This window comes from Daktulosphaira vitifoliae, unplaced genomic scaffold (genome assembly GCF_025091365.1).
Source record: "Daktulosphaira vitifoliae isolate Bord-2020 unplaced genomic scaffold, ASM2509136v1 Scaffold_1, whole genome shotgun sequence".
Taxonomy (NCBI): domain Eukaryota; kingdom Metazoa; phylum Arthropoda; class Insecta; order Hemiptera; family Phylloxeridae; genus Daktulosphaira; species Daktulosphaira vitifoliae.
In genome coordinates this window covers 35297038-35319550 of record NW_026099572.1, presented here as the reverse complement: position 1 = coordinate 35319550, position 22513 = coordinate 35297038, and the positions used below count along the sequence as shown (strand labels likewise).

Sequence of the window (22513 nt, the reverse complement as noted above, 5' to 3'; positions counted from 1 at the left end):
TTAGTTTTAATTATCTATATTTTATAAAAAATTATAATTTATTATCCTTATTAAAATAAAAAATGAAAAAATAAATTTTTTTGTACTACAAGAGATGGAAAATAAAAATAATTTTAAGGTGAAAGAGTATAATTATTTTTAATAATTTTTAAATTTATGAAACAACTAACTTGGTTACAGAAGTAAGATCCAGAAATTCCAAGTTTAATGCACGTGGGGCATTGCAAATTTGCTTGAGCATTACAGCCTGCAGTTTCACATGTTCGATTAGCCATTAATTCTGACATTTCAACTAGAAACAGCTTTTTGTCTCCAAAAAATATAAGTGAATTTTAAAATATTATAGTTTAAAAATTAATAACTATAAAACCATATTTTCAATTATTTAATACGGCACACTATTTCAAAATAGAAGCAATATGTACAGAATGTTTGGGTTTTAATAAATGATAAGTTTTATCTCTGCGATATTATTAGTTATCTGTTTACATAATACCAGCTGACTACTTTCAAATAGTTCATAGTTCGATTATCTCTAGATATATACTAATTGTTATCTAAAGAGAAATTTAATGTTGATAATTTTATGAATTATTGAAAAGTGAAAGCAACGTTTAATTTTTATGTTCTTTGTTCTCTAAAAATTTTTTCCTTAACTTGTGTTGAATAATTACTTGGTAACTAATACGTGCAAAAAAATTGTTAAAAATGAGTTTATTTTTTGGACTTGGAAGGAATGTCGTGTACGGATTAAATAGCATTACAAGAAGATATTCATCTTTAAACAGCTCTGTGACCTCAAGTCCTAATAATTCTACCACTCCAAGCGAAAAAGCTTCTTTTGAAACTAGTAAATTAACATGTTTGATTTTATATTTGTAAATTATGGAAATATTGCATATCTAAATTCAACTTTTATTTAAAACAAAATTTATAGTATTATAAAAATACAATAAAGAATGATTATTAATCAATAAATGTGTTAATAGAAGCAAGTTATCCACTCACCAAGTCTAAGAAAATTCTATGTGTTTGGGCAAAGAAATATCCATCTGTGAAAGAGACACCTGATAAAATTCCGTAAATTTTTATTTAATAAATTAATTAAAAAATTATTTATTAAGTTTTTTTAATGATATTCTCTTATTTAAGTGCAAAGGTAGTCAAATAACATGTAATTAATTTTTTTGTTAATATATATTTTACTAAAATTCAGTAGCTCATAGTCTCATTTCTTTGCTGTTGTCAGAGTTAGAGGTATACTGAGAGGTACAAAAATTGTAAAAGCCTTTAAAAAAAATTTGTATTGCTCCAAATAAAGAAATTTTTTTTATACATACCCGCGGCAACATAGGCCATTGGGTAAACAATTACAATTTTGGTATTTTACAATTTATTACTAATATTTAATACATGAATTATTACGATAAATTTAATGGGATTTGTATTTTATATTTTATATTTTGATTCAGACATTCTTATAAATTTTAGAGTGGCTTCAATTACTTTAGTTACTAGTCCAAGAAACTCTAAAATATTTTTGGTAATCCAGCCTGTATTCTGCTTTCCATGAAATTGATGCGTTCTGACATTATGTGTTTAATTGTAAGTCATGTATTACAGGATTCACAGTTTGGAGGGTCTTTTTTGGTCATAAGATAACTATGGGTAATATGTTTGTGACTGTTATTGCGTTCTTTGCTGCTTCATTTGCTAGTTCATTTTCTTTAATATTTGAGTGACCTGGGATCCAGCATAATTGAATATAACATCCATTTTCTTTGGCATATTGAAAACTATTTTGTACTTTGACATTTATATCATTCGTGTTGTATGTATTTTTAATTTTATTTATTACACTAAGAGAGTCTGAAAAAATAGTTGCTTTAGGTATTTATGATTCTATTATTAAGTTAATGGCTTGAAGTATTGCACATGATTCTGCTGTAAAGATTGAACATGTATTAGGGAGTTAGAACATTTTGTTAGTATTATTCCAGATTACTGCTGCTCCTACTCCGTTTTAGTCTTTGGACGTGTCAGTATATATATTTTCTCCTGGATTGCTATGAAGAATTTGTACATAATTTTGTTTTAATGTTTTTTTTTTGTTGAATCTTTTTTATCTAATGCTAGTTCTATAATGATGTTGATTTGTTGAATCCAGGGAGGTATAGTAGACATACTAACAGGAATAATGTCAGAAATTGTAAGATTGTATTTCTCAAGTAACAATGTAATACTCTTAACTTCAGGTTTGAAATTCAATGTTGCAATAGTTGTAGCAAGTGTTGTCTCATATTTAAGTGCCATTTGATATCTCCTTAGGTTGAGGGGAGGTATTCTTGCCAGGTTCAATAAACTAGGAATAGGACTCTATCGGTATGCTCCCATGGCTAATCGAATGCCAGGATTGAAAACTGGATGTGTACCACACATCCAGTTTTCCTATCACTTTTATTTTTTTATATTCCCATATATACGCTCCATAGTATAGTTTTCATAATATTAAAGATTTGTATATTTGTATGAGTGAATTTGTTTTGGATCCCCATGTTGTGTGAAATAGCACTTTGATTAAGTTTAAACGAGGATTAATAGAATTTTTTAACTGATTAATATGGTCGACCCAAGAGAGAGTTGTGTCTAAGATTATTCCGAGAATTTTAATTTTTTTTTTTCTTTATGGGAGTTTGATTCATTTTAAGTTTAACTCCTTATTATTTGATGTTTTAGAAAATTCAATACTTTGGGATTTCAATGAAGAAAAATTAAAACCTGACTTTTTTCTACAAGTTTGTCAATTGATTTCTGTAAAAAAAAATTAATCGTTAATATTAATAATAATAAAAATAAAGAAATTACGAACAAAAAAAAAGAGTGAAAATCAAAATTATACAAAACAGATTATTCCATTCATAGTAACTCTCATTGCTCAAAAGACAATTGGGAATGCATTACCAAACAATAATTCCCTCTTGNAATGCATTACCAAAAAATAATTCCCTCTTGCTCCATGGCCAGTTGTTAGTCCTTAGTCATTGTTTAAAATAATTTCACTCTTATTACTGTCAGTTTTTATAAATAAGTTTATCAATTAATATCATTTACATGTTGTTTACACTTTTTAATTACAAGAAAATTATTTAATCTTTCAATTTTTGTGATACACTAATCTGTTAAATGAAATTGTAATTTTTTTTTATTAACTTAGGTATGTTTCTACAAATTTTTCTAAAATAATTTACTATTAATGAATTGTCTTATTAATATTTTTTTATAATTTACAATAGTTAAGACTATTATTTAAAATCTTTAAACTTTCTTTATTTTTGTAATCTAAAAACTGCTAAAATATTTAAAAGAATTGTTTTATTTTTTTCAATATTCTAAAATATTATATTTTTATTGATCTTTACCAAAAAAAAAAATTTTCTTGTATAATTAGATATATGCCCTAAATTTCAATTATCAAATAAAAAATAAAATTGTTTTTTATAGACTGGAAACATGGAGTAAAGTAAGATCTATTATAAGAATTAAAGTTGCCAATATTACAATGCTCTTAGTACTTGTTGGATGTGTTGCTATGATTGTAAGTGGAAAACGAGCTCGGGAACGTGGAGAAACAATTACAGATAGAAATCTAGAATGGCATAAAAGATATACTAAGGGTGATGAAGAGGAGATAAAAAATATTGGAGTTTTTGGAAAATAGATTATACATTTTATTACCAGATTTAAACAAAAAAATAATCATAATTTATTAGTTAATATTTTATTTATTAGTCAATCAAAATTAAGTTTTAGTACCTTGTGTAGTTTTTTTTTTGTGACAAAAATAATTATCTAAAACTTTAACAATAATTGTGTAAAAACTGAAGATCATTTATTTGTAATTTAGAATTATGATTTGCATTGTAAATAAACTTGTAAATACATTCTGGTAGTTACAATATTAGGTTGATGTAGAATATTTTTATCCATTCTAAAAAATCTTTTGCTACGCCACTGGAAGGGAATCAAAAACATACCAATCATTATTCAGATAAATTTAAGCATATTTATTTGAAGTTATCAGTAACTTTGAAAAATTTCCCTCAATCCCCGTAGTGAAGAGAAATGTACCAAAAAATTATTGTTGTCATGAAACAGGGTTGATATTTTTAGTTATCACTTGAAATAATTCTTAGAAAACCGGAAAGATAATTGAGTCATTATTATTGATAGTTCTTAAGATATTTTAATTGTCAAACATTTTTTTTTTTTAACTAATCATTAATTATTATACTATGGAGGCTTCAAAATCATACAAAATTTCCAAAATACCTGATTTTTCTGAACCTATGTCAAATTAATGTTATTATACTATACAATAAGACAAAAAAGATAAACTATCTGAGTCGGGTTTATGAATATTTTGGGTATATCATGCAATATTCAATAAAATTGAAAGATTTTGTTCTTGTCTTGTTACAAAATACTGGTTTCACTCTAGATTATTTCAAAATATAGCTTGTTGAATGTTATATAAGACTATAAAAAGAAAAACATAACAGGTACTTTACCTTTATGAATAATCATATAATTTTTGGTAGATTTGATTTATAATATGTTATAATCTAAATAATACCATTACTTCAATGCACTTAATTCTGATTGTACTAGTTTTTTATTCTTGAACTAGGATATTTTAAGGAAACTAAGACCTTTTCAGAACCTAAAAAAAGTCATATTAAATTTGAATATTACCAAAGACTGCAGAATTGGCCATGTTTATACTGGGGGCTTTAAAAAAATCATGAGTGACTAATAGGTAATATTTGAGCCTATCAATTTACCTATTTATTTATCCATTAAGTTTCGTTCTCTCATGGCCTACAGTATAATACCATTATCCTAAGAACTAATTAATTTTAACATTTAAGCTATGATTTCATTAAAATATTGGCATAATGAATATAAACAATATAATATGATAAAGATGTATTTTGGAGGAGGTGTAAACAAATTTTTTATGTATATCTCTTCTCAACTTTAACTTAATGTTTACTTCAAGACAAAATCCTAAGATAGTTGCTTATAGTTAAATATGATATATATTTTAGTAACTATACAAAATTTGAATAATAAAATATGGTAGCAATTATTTTTTACCCTTAAACTTTAAAAATCAAGTAAATATTCTTTTATTTCATCAAAAATAATTAAGAAAGTAATATAAAAATAAAATAAAATAAATTACAATAAGAATTATTTTATTATTAAAATTAAAAATAATCTATGGGTATTATATTTTTTCAATAATGTATAAACATAATATGTCCATAAGAAGTATTTCATAGCAAATAAAATTCAAAAAATTGATTAAAACTTTTATTTTTCAACAAAAATATAATAAAAACAACATTATATTTGATGCATACATTGTACCATGATTTATTGAATTAAATTTTTGTTTAAATGAGATTAAAGTTATCAATTAACTATTAAGAATTCTATACCGAGGTCAGTATTTCTGACTATCATAAACTTGTCTAACCATAATAATTTAAATATTTGCAATCAAAAATCAGATGTTAGGGTTGCATGAAAAAATTATTTTTTAACATAATTAATTTTTTGTGTGATTAAAAAAAAATACAATTTATTATTTGTAATCATTTCATAGTAAAAAATATCCATAAGCAAAAAACAAATGAGGTTGAGAGGACAATTACCCTACTTACCATACCTTAGTTACATCACTGTAAGCATAAATTGAAAAACAAATTTGGTGCTTAACTGTTTCTCAATATTAAAAAATATTTTACATAAGTGATAGATATAATTTTCTAAATTTGTTTCGTGTCTACAGCAAAAGTTTGTAGGAAGATTTAACTTCTTAACTCTTCGCAATTTATGTCTATAGTTTTTATACAAACAAGATAGTGAATTATGATAAATAATTGATAAAAGTGTGATCTTAATGACTTTCGGTTACTGGATAATGAAAATTGAACACATTCAAGTTTTAAATTGTTATAGAACTAATACCAACGCGAAGGATGTGAAGCGCAATTAATTGGGTGGTTGTATGGGCTCTTGAGGACCTTGTGAAAATAGTTAAATATTTAATTCAAATCATCAAATAGTAGCAATTAATTTAGTTAGTACTTCGCGTTTATGATTTTCATTGTAATGCATAAGTATTATAGTTAATCATTTTACAATAGATTATTTTTTTCTACAATTAAATTTAATCGAGTTGAAACAATTTTTCGGTTTTAGAGTCTTCTATTTAATTTTAAATCGACTAATAACCAAGTTCTGATTTTTATTGTATCATTGGAAGATATCTATGCCAGACGACGCCTGTTATGAACATATAGATTGTAGAGGAGATAATATTAATTTTACCTCTATCTATGTGTTTAAGAGCAATTTAAAGTTAGTGGTTAACGCGGTTGTCTAAGTTCTAACAAAATAAATCTATATCGGTCGAGGGTTGAAAACATATAAAAATAAAGAACTTGAAGTAAATAAACCAAGACAGACTATAAAAATCTGATAAAATCGAAAAAGAAAATTGCTGATGAAACCACGATTATGACGCGACTGACCATAAACATCCCAGAAACTATAAGTAATAGAAACTCTTCCGAAATACTGCAAAATTTGTTAGATTTTTTCGATGAATTTAAATGCAGAAGTGTTAATACTATAAATTATTACCTAAAAAAAGTTGAAACCTCAAAATATTCATCAACCGCTATACATGAATAAATTGTTGAGTATATTTTTACTAAACTAAAAATACCAATTAAACTTAGGATAAATCGTCTTATGTATATTTGGTTTATTTAAGAATATTTATATTTCGAGATATTATCACAACTAATTATAAGATAAATGGACGAATAACATAATAATCGTCTGCAACATCAAAAAAGAATGATTTATACAAATTTTAAGAATAAATACAAGTTTGTGACTTTATTTTTAGAAATAATAATTATTTAAATAAAAGTAAAACTACCTGTTTTTTAATTTTTTTTATGGCATATATTTATTAACTAGGATTAAGTATAAAATACTATCAATACTATAGACTTTTTTGTTGTTGAATGATGCGACAGATAGCTTATAAATTTAATAATCAATTGCTAACGACAAATAATTTATCAAAAACTTGCTTAAAAATTAAAATTCTACAAAATTCTGATTGAATGTCAACAGGTCCGGTTTAAAACCCCTGTATGGGACCCAGGGTCTATATCGCTACCATAAAAAGGCGACGAGGAAAAATAAACAGAAAAACCGTATGTTATTAATTATGACAGGTAAATAACATTTGTGATGAGTCTTTAAGCTCGTAAGGCGCCAGGGTTTGCCTCCTCCATCTTGACCTGCAAGTCAAGTTGATAGCAAAACCGAAACATTTAGATATTATTTAAATTATGAATAATGAAATTGTTTTCGTTGAAAACAGATGTGTAATTCAAACCAACAACGAATTTGTGAATGTATTAAGCATATTAGTTCCAAATCGTTTCGAATTTGCATTTTAAATTTAAATATTTCTCCGACATTGATAAAACTGAATGTGTTGCAGTCGGTCACACGAAAAAGGATCGTTGTAGACACCTGTGTAAAATATAACACGACCGGTCGATAAGTAACGATAATATTGATTCTAACCATAGTATGAAATACACCGTTACAAACTGCAACAACACTATAATATATTTAAGTCTTAAAAACGTCTAACCCGAGTAATTTTATTTCTTAGGTATCATATTTAAATTTAAACAAATTGTTTTAATTAGAGTAAATTTTTTGTTAAAGTTAACAGTAAATATCTAAAATATTGTGGAAAGTTAAGATATTTTTAAATAAACATTTTTATTACTAATTAAATACTTTAGTTTTGTTAAATTACTGAAAAACAGACAATAGATTTTATTTTTACTGAACAAGTACATTTTACATTTTTAATATTCACATTTGAATGTGGAAAATTGAAAAAGAATAATACGTGATACAAAGCTAGAAGGATTTATATAAGAGGTTTAAAAAATCGTTCGACATATAAAAGATTAGATGGAGAAAAACAATTCTACGGCATATATGAGATTATACAGGGTGACCGTTAACCATACCTTACAGTATCCTGAATAGTATAAGATAAATACAGTTTTTTTTTTCAGAAGTCATGTGTCCTACACACTTAAATCAATAGAAATAATATATAACAAAATTCTTGAAATTGTATTATTTTTAGTTTTTTAAATGTAAATATGCATGTTTAACTTGTTTATAAATAAGAAAATTATCTCATTAATAAAATGATTGGTTGACTTTTGAACCAAATTTTTGAAGTTATTAGCAATTTTATACCAGTGGCGGGAGGAATAGTGTGGTCCATAAATACCTAAAGTTAAAAATAAAGAGACTTGCTCTTTACCTCCAATCTTTTTATTAAAGTGTTATTAATTTAAAAATACTCATTCAAAAGTTGCTATGGACTAGTCATTTTTGTATTTATAAGCCAATTAAATACGTAGGTATGTTTTGATTTAAAAATCTAAAGTTGATAAAATTTTAAGGGGAATAAGGAGCTATATTACTTTTGTTGGTTTAAGTTTGTAGGACACTCATAACTTCTGAAGAGTAAAAGTAATAATAACATAATTTTATTATATGTATTTGAGGACATTGTGTGAAATATAGTTGACGAATCACACTGTATAAAATAAAATCTGTGTCATACTTTTAAAAATGGAACCAAGATTTTGAAAATGATTAACTGGCTGTCTTGCTGTTAACCAATTTTGTGTTCGCCTTAACGTAAATATTATATTGTGTTTAAGTAAACCCGGAAATTCTGTCGACTTACATATGCGCACACTAAACTAATGAGGTACTGAGTGAATAGATAAATAATTCTGACGCTTACTTTACAAGTTTCTGCTAAATATTTTACTGGAAAATCGTTTATTTTTACATCTATCATATGTATTAATAATCTTTAAAAGCATAGTTTAGCAACTATTCATAAATTTAACACATAACATAGACAACATTTTTGTAATCCATAAAATAATTAGAAGACGTAATGAAATTTATGGGGATGTATCTTTGAGTTGAATCTAAAACAATCATCTTAGGAGGTATCAAATTTTAATCGCAGAAGTGTGATTAAGTAAATAGGAATATTCTATAAACTCAAGATACTAACAATCAAGCACGTGCGAAGCATAACTTGTTATTACACTGCCAATCACGATTATAATACAGAAAACTGAAGTATACAAAGACTTCAAATACATTTTATTTTCTCAGAAAAAATAGACTTGTGTCTACGTCGTGAACTTATGTTATAAAGTATTCAATACAAACCCAAACAATTTCGTTGTAAACTGAATATAAAAAATAATAGTTATATTTATTAAAACTATTTCGTCGCCATTTTATCATATCAAAAATTAATTACTCTAAATCTCTTACCTTAGGAAGCCACATGAATAAAGAAATTATTTTATAAAAATGAAATAAAAGTAGTTAACTTTATATTTAATAGCACTTACTAATTCTTATGGTATTCTTAACAATAATTTACATTCAACAAATATAAAGAACATTTTAAAAACAATTCAAATTTAAAAAAACAATAAAGTAATCATATATTATCTAGGTTGTTTCAACAGCAATCATATTATTTTTATAAGTAATTCTTAACTCTTGTATATCTATAACAACAAGCTAAACTTTTAGTTACACGTTGAAAATTGCTGTTAAATAACAGATTTTCTTTTTTGATTCATGAATATAAAGTACGAAGTCATTCACGGCTACCATTTCTTACGTTAATAATATCATCACAAATGTTAAAAATACATAACTCTGTATTTTGTTGACTGAGTCTAAAAAAAAAACATTTAAAAAATTTTTAAAGTAATCACTTTATATATATATATATATTATATTTTTAATACATCAACAGTAGCGCAACTAGAATAGCAATTTTGGGAGTTCTAATCAATGAAAGTTGAATTTTTCTCCCCCATAAATAATATTTTTATGTAACAGTAAATATTAGTTTTTTAATTTTTGAGCTGCTATAGTATCCCCATTGTTGAGTCACTGTACATCAATAGAACTATTAGGTTGATTCAAAATTTTTTAAACTTAATAATAAATAAATATCAAATAAACTTAAGTGTATAGCTACACATATTTATAAGTAAATAATTAAAATATTGTTATACTATATATAATATAATATACAGTTTATACAAATAAGCTACATAATTACTTTTTGCTCGTGGCGATGAACTCGGTCCAATAACTTGTGCTAATTTAGGCGGTGCATTGTCAATTAGTTCAATGTCAGACCACGACTTATACAAATCAAATTGAGTTGTTTGGCATCTGATTTTAATTCGTCCGGTCGAAAAAATCATTGGGTCCGCTGTTGTGTGAAGGTATGATCTAGTTATTACTAAATCATCTGGTAGATATTCAATTACTGTTTTTATATGCACTGTTCGTATAGAATCAGCCTATTCAAAATCGAAATATATTAATACAGTGTTAATTAATTGCGATGAAACTGTGAGTTTATTATTTTTTTGCTGTTTACGAAATAAAAAAAATTTGGTTCCATACTTTTCATCAATTTGAACATATAAAAAATGTAATACTAGAGAGCATTTACTTCAGAAAAAGTCTCAATATTTTTTAGATAATTTTTTTAAAATAAAATACAATGTGAACTGAAATTTTATGGGATTATAGATTGGTAAACTAAATATTAAAAACCTCATTTTACTTAAAATAATCAAATAATAATAACAAGAGAATGTAACAATTTAATTCAACGTTATAAAATGTATACAGAAATATTTATTGAAAAACTCATTAAAAATATTTATAATTTTGGTATGTANGTTGTATAGAGAAATATTTATTGAAAAACTCATTAATAATATTTATAATTTTGGTATGTATACATTTTTCTTTTTGGTAACCACTATGGAGTTACTTGTTAACACAAATATAACTCTTATCAATAAATTATTTTTAAACAGATGAAAATTTATTTTTATATATGTTCATAGCTATAGTTAATGAATATATTTTTTAATATATATATAGAGTGTTCAGTAAGTAAGGAAACGGGTTTCTATTTTTATCATTGTTTGTAACAATTTACTTGTTTCCTTACTTACTGAACACTCTGTATAATATTTTGTTTAGGATGAAATATATTTTACTTTTATACTAGAATTTTAGGGAACGCGAGTGTAGATTTTTCCATATTTTATTATTCATAGAAGGCAGGACCTGATTAAGATCTATATGGGTCCGGGTGGTACCTTAAGATGGCTCCCTTATTGAAAATATGGCCATCATAAAAAAAGTGATGAACAAAAAAAAAATGCTGACACTAATCATGACTAGACTAATAAATGTTGGGATGAGTCCCTTAAGCTTGTGAATTCCAGGGCGTTCGCTTCCCCTTAATCTTGATAGAAGTTATCATATAAAATTTTAGTAAATTTACATTAGTCCGATTTTCTACAAATATTTCGGATAAACTTACAAGTAATTTTCTACAAAATCTTCTCTACGTTATAATTTTAATCTATAATGACTCAAGATTATAATCTTCTAATTATACTTAATATCTTTCAACATTTTGCAAATTAATTGAGAAATAATGCTATGGTGTATTTTTCTCGATATTGATTGCATAAATCTAATTTGCATAAAAATAACTATGTTTAATGATTTACTGATAAAAAATTACCGTATGATTGTTTACGAACCACGTAACATTAACGGCAGGATAGCTTTCAGTCGTAATACAACTAACATTAATGTGATCGCCAGCTGAATACTTCATTTTTTTTACTAGTAACTTTGGTGGTTGCTTTGGTTCATCTATAATATTAACGTATGTTTTATTTATAAATCTAACTACTATAATAAAAGTTATAAATTATTAAAGTAGGTTAAAATAAAAAATGTAATTTTATATAAATTATAAATTAAACATGATAAGTTTCTAAAGTTAATTCACAGGCGTGATAAGGGTAGGTAAATTATACATATTTTTATATGAAATAAAAATTAGAAAGGGGAATTAATTTCACTTGCACAAAACTTTTATTCTAGTTTTGTCAGATTGTTTATCTATTATAATTTGTATAAAACGTCAAATAATAAATAAATAATTGATCAAAACAAATTTATCAAGTAAGGAAACAGGTCAATTGTTACAAACAATGAGAACAACAGAAACTCGTTTTCTTACTTACTGAACACTATGTATGTTAAAATATTGAGACATTGCGATAATTAGAGAATTATAATTTATTAAGTGAATTGAATACGTATATCTATGAATTTTTAAATTTTAGAGATATAAAACTTTCAAATAATATTTGATTCGTTAACAGTAGAAACTTCATACCAAAAATGTAAAAAGTAGGAATAGTGTTTTAGGATAATTTATTTTTTAATAATATTATAGTTACATTTTAATATGAAATTAAAAATTAAAAATAATAATTACGTTAAATTGGAAATAAAAAAAAAATTACTTTTTCAATTGATTGACTAACTATTTTTTAATTATAAAGGAGATTTAGATAAATTTTTAACATTGAAATTTCTTAATCAACCGGATTGTTTTAAAATATTTATTTAAATATTTTAAAACATTGCATGTATCATAATAGTGTTTATAAAAAACCAATATTTTTAAAACATCTATTCTCTTAATTGAATAATCATCTCAATTATAGCTGCTATGGTTTGTGAATATTCTGTAGAACTTACTAACCTTTTTATGTATTGTATTTCTTGTAGTTTCACATTTTGACGGAAAACATGATTTGAAATAATAATACATGCCAACAAAAGGTGTATTTTAAAAATTTACATTACATTATGATTAATTTTTTAGCGAACATTGTGTTATGGGAAGCATATTTTGTATGTTCTAATGAATGAACCGAATATGTAAACGTTTTAAATTAATATAAGGATATCTTTAATATAACCGCTCAAACTTCAAAGAAGCATTGTTCTATTGAACTTCACAATTTATACTTGCACGATATAAATATTTAAATAGTTAAGAGGCGTTCACAGAGTAAGTTATGTTCAAAATTAAATTTATATAGCATAAGTATACTTTTTGCATGTTATGTCAATTCTTCGATGAAAATATTGAAGTTAAAAACACGTAAAATAGTATAGAATAATACTTAATTTTTTGCTTTTAAATTGTACTCAATAAAGTTTAAATTGACAATGACGTTTAGGTGTCTGAAACGTTGGTGATATTTTGATGCCTGGTGTTGTATACGTTGATGTAATTATAACAATAGTCACATTGTTAGTACGGACAGACAACCAGACCTATTCCAAAGGGACTTGGTTGTTATACAATGGCGCAGAGCACTTTGCCACCATTAATATTATTATTATTATTATTATAACTATTATTATTATTACCCGATTGTACCAACGCGTGATGTTGAATGATGACGGTGAAGACAGTAAATATGTATATACTCGCACTTAACAAAGATATCGTCCCAGTTTTGTGTTTTATATGATACAACAGATAAAGCCTAAAACGCTATTCATGATCTATATATGTATATACATTTCTATTACAAATACATAAAGAGAACAACAATGATATGTATAACAATTAAACATTCTGTGGAGTTTGCGGTGATGAGGTGAGGATTAATAACTTAGGNAGAGTTTGTGGTGATGAGGTGAGGATTAATAACTTAGGAATTTCCCGTCATAAGCAAAACACTCATATAATAGTGTGAACACGTTGGTTAAGTTATAAGTCGAGTAAGGGGTTTTATTTATCAAGGAAACTTGAAAACACTTACAAATAAAAAATTAACAATTTTTATAATATGTATTTACGCGTAATATAAGTTGAACTTGCCTGTTACATATGTGAGTTTAGTTTTTATGGCCGTGTGAAAATAAGGCGCATCTGCTGATACTTCGCATTTGTAAAACCCCGTCAATATTCTCCGAATATTAACAATCGTTACTTTGTTAGCATCTGATTCTTGTACCTGATGTAGAAAAATATTTTTTTTAACTTTTATAGTTATTTTATTTTTATAATATCAGTTGGTAATTGTTTCTATTATGTTTTTACCGAAAACAATTTTTCTAACGTAATTCATGGGATAATATAATACATTTTAATTTACTGTTTAATACATTTATATTTATTTCACATGACATGTATTCAATTATAATAATAATAATATGAATTTTATTCAAAATATTCTATTTTTAGTGTTAAAATAATTATGTGTTGATGCGTAATATTTATGAAAATGTAAATTACATCAGCTATTCTATTTTAAAATCAAGTCTAATAAAATTACTTTACAGAATTAAAATAAATATTTTTAATTTAAAAAATGTAATAATAAGCAAAATCTACTCTATAAAAATTTTTCGTTGCGGATTTTCTTTTAAATAATAATCAGTAAACCTAAAAGTTTTACATGGATACAGATGTGACCTTCTCAGAACACGAGTACCATTTTAAAATTAATATTGACTCTTTATGTAGAAAATTAAATAAAAAAAGGTTAGCCTACAGCATTGAGCTATCGTAACTTTTTGTTATTCTTAGCTTATAGTTTTCCTTAAAGTGAATTAATGTGTACATACATATGTATATGTTTAGTCAAAACAAGTCAGTCTACTCAGATTAATTTTAATGCTGTCGTAAAAATGCATATGTTTTGCATTTTTTTCAATTGAAGATTTTTAACAATTTATTAACCTGTTGATCATTTTCATAAATATTTACCAAGTATTAAATTACATTGTGTATATCATTTTCTAATTGCTAAATTTGTTAAATAATAAAGAGATCTCAACTAATGCTAATTATCATACTATCATTTTTAAAACAACAATAATACAGTATTATAAAATATTCAAGATGGTTCTTATGGTATTTATTTTATTAAACTATTTTTAAAAATAATTAAGTAAAAAAAGAGAGGCCAATATAAAGAATATTATTTAATAATATAAATGTCATTATTTATTTAAGATAAAACTTGTACGAAGAAATTATTTCTCTTGAAAATGTGGCTACCAAACTGTATATATTTTTAAATAACTTAACATTTCGATGTTAACCAAAAAATGTATTTTGGAAGAATTGGGAAATAATTATTGTTAATTACTAATTTTCAAATTAGAAAAAATTTAAGATTTTGTGACTGGACGATTTCCTAATAATATTTGTTGTTGTCATTATTAATTATTGTTTTGTTTATTAAAAGGTTGTTATATTACTTTATATAAAAACAGATTACAGTAAAAAATAAGTGTAAAACTATAAAAAAAATTCTAAAATATAAATAATATCTTTCGAAACGTTAAGAAAGAAATACTTCAAATCATACAGCTTACGATGATTGATTTGTAAACTACCATTCAAGTCACATTAATTGAAACTTCATTGTAAATTAAACAATTTCCAAATAAAATGTATATAACACACCACAGCGTCTGACAAAATAATTTTTTGAAGCCAAAATGTTAAAGGAAATAATTTAATTATCTTAATTCTCAATTAATTGAATATTCAAGGTATTTGAGGCCACATAAAACGTCATCATACGTTGCGCCATGCCGCCGATGATATTGAGTCCCTCTTAACAGTGTGCGGCAGCAGTATAACCACTACCACGATTGATAACGATTTCGGAACGTTATCTATCAGCCGGCCACCTGTTACTCACGCAAACATCACGGTTTTTTTGTTTTTAAGGCAAAATTTAAGTTGTTATAAAATAATTTGAATGTTTTAAGATAAAATGTTGTCTAATTCCTTTAATTTAGTTTAATTTTTTTGTATTATTGCATATTTAACCATTGATTAATTGTTTTATAGCAGTATTTTATTTGAATTTAGTTGAGTTATTGAGAAATATTGTGTGTGAAATAAATTTGAATTTAATATCATACCTGAGCAGAAAGCCGAGGGATTAACATCATTAGTTATAAGTTCAATAATTCTAGTCAAATCACTAGGGTTTTTTAGTTTTATTGTTGTATATTATTCAAAAATTATTTATTTATTATTACTCATTTGAAAGGATCTATTATTATTGTTGATTTTTATTTAGAGTTTAATTTATTAATCATTGTTATTGAATTGATATTACTGTGGGATATTTATAGAATTTAAATGAATTAATTATTGTGCCAGACAGGCAAATTGTATATTTTGATTATTATTAAGCCAAAAAGGATTTATATGCCTTTAATTATTAAAATTTTTATTATTAATTATTGTAAAATTTGATTTATTTATTTAATTTAAGGTTACACCCCTACATATATACACACTTACACACTTAAGCACTACATAGATCACTGGTTTTGCGCAGATTACTGCTCCCACCACTAATAATTCGATTACCACACNGACTGCTCCCACCACTAATAATTCGATTACCACACTACACACTAACAGGTTGGTCAACCAAGAAGGCAGATCATTGGTAAAAAGGCCTGTGGTGACCGGATGAAGTATTTCACTATTTAATACCCCCGGCCCGTATACACGATAATATTCAATAAACTCATAATGACTACTAAAAAATATAAACCTTCGTTAAAATGTCACCTAAAATCATTTATATTCGAACATTGCCAAAATTTCTACATTATAAATCGAAAAATAAATTACAAATTTTTGAGAAAAGAAATATCATCTAAAGTCTTTAAATTGATATAAATTATCATATACTTTTCAAAATACATGTATGAATGAACAATTAAAATTTTATACCATTTTAAAATTTACTTTACTTTGTTTTACAAACAAAATATTTTAGAATAATTTTCAATAATTTCCTATGGATGATTTTTAAGCTGTTGGAAAAATTTTAATTATTGTTGAAATTATCTAAATTAGTTACTTACATTTACAATAACACCGGCCATTGGAAAAACTCTGGTAGGAGGTGATTCTTTTGGCACGTACCGATAAAACTCTTGATCTCTGAGGTACCATTTTATTGAATACAAAGCTTGTTTTTCTAAATCATATGTGCAATTCAATTTTAATGTCGATCCAGATTTTACTGCATCAGGTGTATTGATTTTCAAATTTTTCACACAGGTGCAATCTAAAATAATAAAATATAAGAAATAATAATTTTTTTTGAACTTGGTTTAATTATTAAGTTTACTGTGAAATTTTTGAAAACGTTTATTAGATTATACAGAGTGATAGATTCGCAATTGACCACTAGATTTCTTTTAAAATAATTATAATTTTGATGAATATTTTTTTTGTATTATTTAGTAAAGTGTTTCTGGATTTATAAATTGTTATTAAATATTTTTTAATTTAACTTGTTATTCCTTATAAGGTAATCAACTTAAGTTTAGCTTCGACGTGAAGCTAAAAAGTATTTATTTTACTATGATGTGTTTATTATTGTTTATTTTGGATGTCAATGACACTAAATTATTTATAATTGAAGAAAATTCAATGTAAAATTACATCTTTAGAATAACCTTGGCGAGTATAGTAAGTGATAAAGTAAAAAATTGTCTTTATAATTTATTAAAACTTAATTAGAACGACTAAAATAATACTTAAAGATAAAATAATAAAAATTTTGACAATAACAAGGAATATTAACAATAAAAATAAAAGTGATAAATATGATCTTCCTTTTTTTATAAGTTATTTTGATTTTATGGTACGGTTTCAACTTTACGGTCTTGAAAACGATTATTATGTGTTAATATCACTTTTTCAGGATTTGATATTAATATTTGATTAGTATCTGGATGATAAATGAATCCTAATTCTCTATTCTTCTTTTCTATAGACCAATCAATAATTTCATTAATTGATTTATGGAGGAAATTGCATAAAGAGTTCTCCGGTTCATTTTTAATTTTATGTTTATTATATAAATTGTCCCACATTGATTCCAAATTTTCTGTGTCTACATTACAATATTGCGACATGACCACATAGACATCATTTAATATTTCTGTAAAAAACTGATTACAGTATACTAACATATTTTTATAGGAATTCGGATCATTTGGTGAAAGAGATGACTTCTTATACATTTCCGGTATTTTTTCTAAATGCATAAATATTTTGCTGAATATATAATTGTTATATTTACTTTTATACCATGGAATAGTGTGTAAGCTTTCAATAGCGTCCATAGCACCTTTCATTTTCGTTTTCATTGGAACTAAATTGTATATAGTGTCTAAAAATACTTCAGTACAAATGTGTCCATAAGTTTGGTCTTCGTCTTTTTTCTCAACATATTCCTTGCAGTGATCAATAAATTTAATGATAATGTAGAAGATTTTCTTTAAAGTATTACCATATGTACATCCAAGAAACAAAGTTGCAACACGTATAGAAATATTACAATTTTTTTTCTCGATTGGTTTCTTGAAAAACATCTCTATAGTATATGGTTTTTTAAAATAAATAACGTTTTTAAAGTCTTTCAAATCTTGCCATCTAGGGTTTTTAAAGAATTTATTTAATATATCTGCGTGTTTTTTAATGTTGTGGTAATCAGCATCTACGCACAATATTAAAACAAAAATTAAAAAGTTCATTTTAATTGTTTGATGACGTGTCATATTTTATTCACTTTATTTTTGCCTTTAATATATATTTTATAAAAACTGAACACTTGTATCACACATTTCTTATTTTTATAAATTTAGTGTTGACATTTATACGTATATTTAATTTATAATTTTTAGTTACATAAATTGTGTTTATTCTTCACACAAATTTTATTTAGGATAAATAATATTACAATGTAGAACTAAACTCAGTGTCGGAAGGGTCATGTATGGGCTAACGTACTTGAAATGCCACTGTCCTCTACTACAATCTATTGGAATTCACCATGAGAAGGGGGTTATCTGCCATTTTTTTAAAAATTGTATGGATGTTAGGGTAGCTTCGTTAGAGGCAGCAATAAGCGATCTATAATACCAAAAATTTGGCCTACAGAAATTTGTAACACTTTAACACAATTTTTATTTCGTGGAACTAAAAAATTATTAATTTTACTATGATATTATATTTTTTGTGTATATCATCACTTTTTATTAGCTCTCAGTAGACTGATTTTTTTTTAACGATACGTCCTAAGATCGTAGAAAAGTGCTTTCAAGTTGAACATATTACCCTCAACATTTGAAAAATTTTTTTTCATTTCTCGTAAATGTGAGTAATCTTCAACAAATTTATGATTTTTAAAATCGTTTAATTTCAATATTTTTTAAAATTATTAATAAAGCGTTATATTATAATTAAATTAGTTATTTTTCTTTTACTTGAGATATTTTTTTTGAAAATCTGTCCACTTATAGGGGAGATTCAAAATAGGAAGTTTTGTATGAAAAGTTAATTTTTTAACTAGTATTTTGGAAATTATGAACATTTATATACCTGATTGGGAGTAGTACAGAGTTATTGGGAAGAATAATAATTGAAATCACATTAAAAATACATAAAAATAATCTAAATAACACCTCGCCACCATTGTGTATGGTCCTAAAAAAATGCGAACCAATAAATAGTTTTAAAAGTATTTAAACAGTTTTTTTACCACAAGGTATGTTTAGAGTTTTTTCATGGGGTAATGGATATATGTTGCTATAATTTTCAGACCTCGTCTTAACACACTTAATTATTTTCATTACGAGTAGTCGAACGTCTACCCCCCAAGGCATTAGACTTAATAAATTACGTTTCGTAACACTTTGATGAGTTTATCCTGCAAAATTTTCAGGATAAAAATTGTGCGCGAGGAGTTCATAACGACTAATGTATGATCATATTTTAAGGTGACTCGATAAAAAACGTACAGCCGCCGATCTTTGGTATTGTACGTTATTTTTATAACCAGCAGGTGTACCTCTACGCGATTGCGCCTAAGAAACTCTACACGAGCCACCACGACGCGAGAGTGTATTTCATTAGCAACAGTGCATCACTATGGCCGCAATTGACATAAGGACATTCCACTAATAATACTGTATTTCAGTTGTGGCCCATTGGCCTATTCGTGGCCACATTTTGGACACCGTAAATTATCAGTGCACTAAACATTTTTGGATCGATATAAATATTTTATAACAGATTTGAAAATCTTGTACCAGCGATTTATAAGGATACATAAGAATGTATGTATGAGATCATCCGTCCGAGTATCGCGAAGAGGTCTCCTAACGTTTTTCAAGCGGCCATTAATATCATAAATAAGAAGATGCCAAAAATGACATCACCTGACGACGATTCCCATAAATTCCTGTTTAAATGTTTTAATTTTCATCGAAACTCTGTACTACTAAGTCTTAAGTCATCTTATGATGCTTTTACGTCATGCAATTCATTTATTTGTCAAAACCTTAAGATAAGTCATTGAAAATTCTCAGAATCAGTTCAATAAACCAAGTATAAAATGTCAACAAAAATAATTTAATTTCAATGGCGGTAATAATAATGTTTTGCAGACTGTAAAATTATATACGGGGTTTGTAAGGTAGTGCATATAAATTAATTAGTTTAGCATTTCTCGATTCTTAAGATTTTTGTATATAACAGTCAAGGTATTGGTTTTGAAATTATGTTTTTTCTTTTAGCAGTAATCACAAAAATGATTTGTTAAAAATATTAAAAAATAAGTTTCCTATTGAAATTATAAAGCAATACAAATAATATTTGTCTAGTTATAGCGGTTTCTTTAAATGTTACCAAGAAAAATAAGTTTTTTATCGTATTGATTTTACATCTAAATTCGTACAATGTTAATTTTCCTAGTAGAAATTGAAATGAATACATGTAAAACATGATACAATGTACCGTATAACTGAGTATACGATTTATTAGCTAACAAGCGAAATACTATTATGTGTGCAATTCATTATTTATTGCTAATAACATAAGTAGTATTGTCCAAACGACAATGGTTTGAAATAATAAACCTCAACACCGAGGTAGTCCATTGTTTTTGTCTTGTAAAGGTATGCTAAATATACATAGAACAAAGTTTGATTTATGCGTTTTTGCTGAACCGATGTATGAGTATATGAAAATAAATAGGCCCTTTTGGGTTTTGCTTCATTTACCTGGCCACTAATAATTTTTTTAATCATATTATCACCACTATCAAAATTATTCTTGCCATCACTAACCGTTGTTTTTGACTGCACATGACATCCTCCATACAGACACATCGACCGCTTAAATAAGCTTTTTTTTTTCTTTGTCGTTTAACGAAGAACGTTTTCCAATTGTATGTGTTTACTACTTGTTTTTTATTTCTAAGCCCCTTGCGCCGCATGTCCTTGACATGGGGATGAATTATTATCTCACCAATGCTATAAATTATCCTGTGCAAATATACTTCACCATCGCTTCTGAGGAGGGTGTAATAAGTGTAGTAGTGTGTGTAATTATCATAAAGTAAATCGCAAGCGTTGTTGGAATAAATAGCCTCCGGTACCACGACGCATATTGGCTAGATACGAACGAATACGATATACCTAAAGGGGAGCAGATTGTCCTTGCAGCTTCTATCTTTCTTCGTGTGTATCTCTATTATGCCGTACATTCACATAGGAGTAATTAAAAAGACTTATTGTACTGCAACTCATTACTCATTTGGCTATTGTTTCTTATAGGTAATGTATGTGTACTGTTATTCGACTCACTTTACAATTTGTATGCATTATGACGTAGAAAACGTTGTTCGAAAATTAAAAAGAATAATTTAAACCCAACAGGACATACCAATCGAAATTTTACTTTTTTTACTCACTAATTTGTAATGTATTTGATGCGTTTGCCAAAAATACTATAACTAATTTGAAATAGTTGATATGAACTGTTGATTTTATCAGTGCAACATAAAAATAACACTTTTAGAATAATAAAAGAAAAAGTGATTATTTACTTTTTCAATTCATTCAAGTTGTTTTATGCATTTGAAAACACTCATTGTCATGTTTGTTATATAAATATTTAAGGTATTCCCCTAGATATTTATTAAGTAAATTTAATATATATAATCACATGTTTATAGTATATTTCAATACGCTGGTATTTTTATACAAATTCAATTATTTTTATTAATAAAAAGTTTAAATAGAAAAATATTGATAAAAAATATAAGAAATTTCTGTTAAGTTTAATTTTTTTAACTTAGTTATGCAAGAGAACATTTATTAAATGATATAAATANTTTAATTTTTTTAACTTAGTTATGCAAGAGAACATTTATTAAATGATATAAATAAAAACTAGCGTTTCTAACTACATATCGTATTTAATAATAGTTACATTAGTTTAACAGAAATATAATTGAAATATTTTGATAGATATTTTCGTAAAGGCTACGGAGAATTTATATGATTTTAAAATGAAATATGATTAATG

The 22513-nt window shown here is 25.7% G+C and overlaps 3 protein-coding genes across 7 annotated transcripts in view; 1 reads left to right on the top strand and 2 right to left on the bottom strand.

Annotated features, from left to right (window-relative positions):
- The window catches only part of LOC126896080 (methionine aminopeptidase 1), an 18389-nt gene extending 17938 nt beyond the window's left edge, over window positions 1-451 (bottom strand). Inside the window, exon 1 of the mRNA XM_050668532.1 lies at window positions 171-451. Within this exon, the coding sequence (XP_050524489.1) occupies window positions 171-287 (117 nt within the window). The 5' untranslated portion in view covers window positions 288-451. The remainder of the gene's footprint in view (window positions 1-170) is intronic.
- The window catches only part of LOC126896082 (UPF0389 protein GA21628), a 15246-nt gene extending 11413 nt beyond the window's left edge, over window positions 1-3833 (top strand). The window contains exons 1-3 of one of the 2 annotated variants that reach the window (XM_050668534.1): window positions 562-850; window positions 990-1080; window positions 3502-3833. In XM_050668534.1, coding sequence (XP_050524491.1) covers window positions 709-850; window positions 990-1080; window positions 3502-3718 — 450 coding nt within the window. In that variant the 5' untranslated portion in view covers window positions 562-708 and the 3' untranslated portion in view covers window positions 3719-3833. Of the gene's footprint in view, window positions 1-561; window positions 851-989; window positions 1081-3501 lie in introns of those variants that run through there. The other variant, XM_050668535.1, reaches the window with a different exon arrangement.
- Window positions 1-22513, bottom strand: part of LOC126896079 (uncharacterized) — a 75882-nt gene that overhangs the window by 2357 nt on the left and 51012 nt on the right. For 2 of the 4 annotated variants that reach the window (XM_050668530.1, XM_050668527.1), the window contains 5 exons: window positions 16993-17198; window positions 13967-14102; window positions 11795-11928; window positions 10298-10544; window positions 9535-9905 (listed from right to left, as the gene is read on the bottom strand). In XM_050668530.1, the coding sequence (XP_050524487.1) occupies window positions 9844-9905; window positions 10298-10544; window positions 11795-11928; window positions 13967-14102; window positions 16993-17198 (785 nt within the window). In that variant the 3' untranslated portion in view covers window positions 9535-9843. Of the gene's footprint in view, window positions 1-9534; window positions 9906-10297; window positions 10545-11794; window positions 11929-13966; window positions 14103-16992; window positions 17199-22513 lie in introns of those variants that run through there. The other 2 variants (XM_050668529.1, XM_050668528.1) reach the window with 2 other exon arrangements.